Genomic DNA, 2592 nt, shown 5'->3' on the forward strand with positions numbered 1-2592 from the left:
CGGCCGTGGGTGGAGTCCTTGAAGCGCGCGATGTCGTCGGGGGACGCGATTCGCTTGGCGGGGGCCTGGAAGGCGAAGGGCGGCGAGGCGGGCGGCACCGGCAGGGGCTGCGGGACCGGGGAGAGGACGATGGCGGCGGTGTTGGTGGGCGCGTTGATGGCCGGCATGCGGATGGGGCGGTAGGCGGGCGGCGGGGAATCCCCCGTCCAGGGGGCTGGGGCGGGCGCCGCGGCGGGCGCGCCGCAGGAGCGGCAGAGCGGGGTGTGGATGTGGCCGGCGTGGGAGGGAGGCGAGGTGGACGACGCGGCGGCTTGGGGGCTCGATTCGGGGTTGGACATGGCTGCCGGCGGCGGGGGATCGCGGGCGGGGAGCTCTGCTCGTTTGGGTCGGTGAGGAGGGGATACTTGGGGGAGGCACTGACGCCGGAGGAGAAGAGTCGCGACACGCGGAAAGGAGAATGGCTGCTTCCGTTGGGCCGTGTAAGAGCATTTGGGCCAGACTGGAAGGATTGGATGTCCTCCTTCGGCTCTTTGATAGAGTGCCCCCACTGCTAAACAAACAGACAGAGGTAGCTCTTGCAAAGGGTCACCCCACCATCTAATGTGCTGACAAGTGGTGCATTGAGCGTCACTTGTCACAACTGGGTGTTTTCTTTTTCTTTTAGTTTTGTTTATTCAAAATGCTTTATCTCTTCAACTGTGTGCAAATGCCGGATAAGTTTAACCTTGGATTTCTTGCGTCAAGACTTCAAAATTAGATCAAATGGAATTAAGTTTTGACGAATTTTTTTCAGAAAGAAAAAAAATCCCAAAAAGCCCAGAAACAAAAAAAGGTAAAAAAAAAGCGTCAATCGAAGGAAAAAAAAAGAAAAAAAGGGAGCCAAAAAGCACGGGTGCGGTTTTTCAGTTTTAATGTTTTGGAAGCACAATTTTTTCCCTAGAAATACATCCGTGACTAACAAACTGTGCTTTTCGTGGAAGTATAGATTCTTTTTCGCTTTCTGAGAAGCACAACTCGCAAAAGAAAATCTGTGCTTTTCACGAGAAGCAAGCACAATTTTTTTTAGAAGCACGCGCGGAAGTAAATATGTTTTTTCCTTTTCGAGAAGAACCAGTATACTTCTCGCAGAAGTAAATTTGTGCTTCCCTGAGAAGCAAATATGTGCTTCTTGTGGAAGCACTAGTTTTTTTTCTTTTCATAAACTAATATTTACTCCCAAACGTAGGAAAACAGACAAAAGCCAAAAAGAAGAAATAAAAACTCATCCAAAACTTGAAAACGCATACGGAGAAATAAAAAACAAAATCCGAAGGAAGCGCCCTACACGCAACACCTGTCGGCGGCCGGGCGAATCACTTGGCACACTCGCATTCGAAGAAAGTGACCCTTGCGCGTAACCCTTGGATACGTGCTCCGGCCAGAACTACTTGGCGCATAGGTAGCCAAATAGCGGCCTAGCGCGTACCCGTCTCGTGTGCATGTCCTCAGTATGGGTCAAGCCTTGCTGGGTTTTCCCTCGGGTATTACAAGGTTCTAGAACCTTAACTTTCCTAGAATTTTTTTGTTTTCTTTGTTTCTTCTTACCTTTATTTTTTTCCTGTCTATATTTTACTTTTATTTTGTTATTTATATTTTTTTCGTTTTTTAATTTATGAACATCTTTTAAACTCATGAACAATTTAAAAATCATGAACAATTTTATTTTTCTTTTGGTTTTAATTTTCCTTTTTTTCATTTCGCATATATCTTTCAAATTCTTAACATTTTTAAAATCATGAACATTTTTTTAATAAGGGAACATTTTTTTAAATCACAAACATTTACAGATGCGTGAATTGTTTTCATATTCCTGAACATTTTTCAAATTCAGGAACATTTGTTTCAAACTCATGGACATTTTTTGAAATTGGGAACATTTTCTCAAAATGCTCATCATTTTTTGAATCCACGAATATTTTGGGAACAGATTTTAAAATTCTCAGGCATTTTTTCTGTTTTGGCAAACTTTTTTGAAATACATGAACATTTTTTGAATCAGCGAACATTTTTTGAATCAATGATTTTTTTTAGAACTTTGGGAACAACTTCTGAAATGGGCGAACATTTTCTTAATATTGTGAACATTATGGAATTCGTTAAAATTTTCCTATTTGGTGACATTTTATGAAATCTTGAACATTTTCAAATTCATTAATATTTTATAAATTCATGAACATTTTTTAAATTCATCTATAGTTGTTGAAATTAAGAACTTTTTTGAAATCCTAATCGATTCGTGACTAGTTTACAAAGTAAGAAAAAAGAAACAAAAAAATGAAAGAAGAAAATTGAAAAATATCAGTTGGGCCACGCTCTCGTACCTGAGCTACCGAAATCATGAGCGGAGGAGGTAGGTGATGTCTACTACACAACCTTCTTCTTGTAGACGTTGTTGGGCCTGCAAGTGCACAGGTTTTGTAGGACAGTAGCAAATTTCCCTTAAGTGGATGACCTAAGGTTTATCAATCCGTAGGAGGCATAGAATGAAGATGGTCTCTCTCAAACAACCCTGCAACCAAATAAAAAAAAGTCTCTTGTGTCCCCAACACACCC

The 2592-nt window shown here is 42.4% G+C and overlaps 1 protein-coding gene across 1 annotated transcript in view; it reads right to left on the bottom strand.

The window, feature by feature from the left end:
* The window catches only part of LOC119336967 (serine/threonine-protein phosphatase 2A activator-like), a 4859-nt gene extending 4378 nt beyond the window's left edge, over window positions 1-481 (bottom strand). The window contains exon 1 of the mRNA XM_037609054.1: window positions 1-481. Within this exon, the coding sequence (XP_037464951.1) occupies window positions 1-338 (338 nt within the window). The 5' untranslated portion in view covers window positions 339-481.
* Between the last annotated feature and the right edge of the window lie 2111 nt (window positions 482-2592).

This window comes from Triticum dicoccoides, chromosome 7B (assembly GCF_002162155.2).
Source record: "Triticum dicoccoides isolate Atlit2015 ecotype Zavitan chromosome 7B, WEW_v2.0, whole genome shotgun sequence".
Taxonomy (NCBI): domain Eukaryota; kingdom Viridiplantae; phylum Streptophyta; class Magnoliopsida; order Poales; family Poaceae; genus Triticum; species Triticum dicoccoides.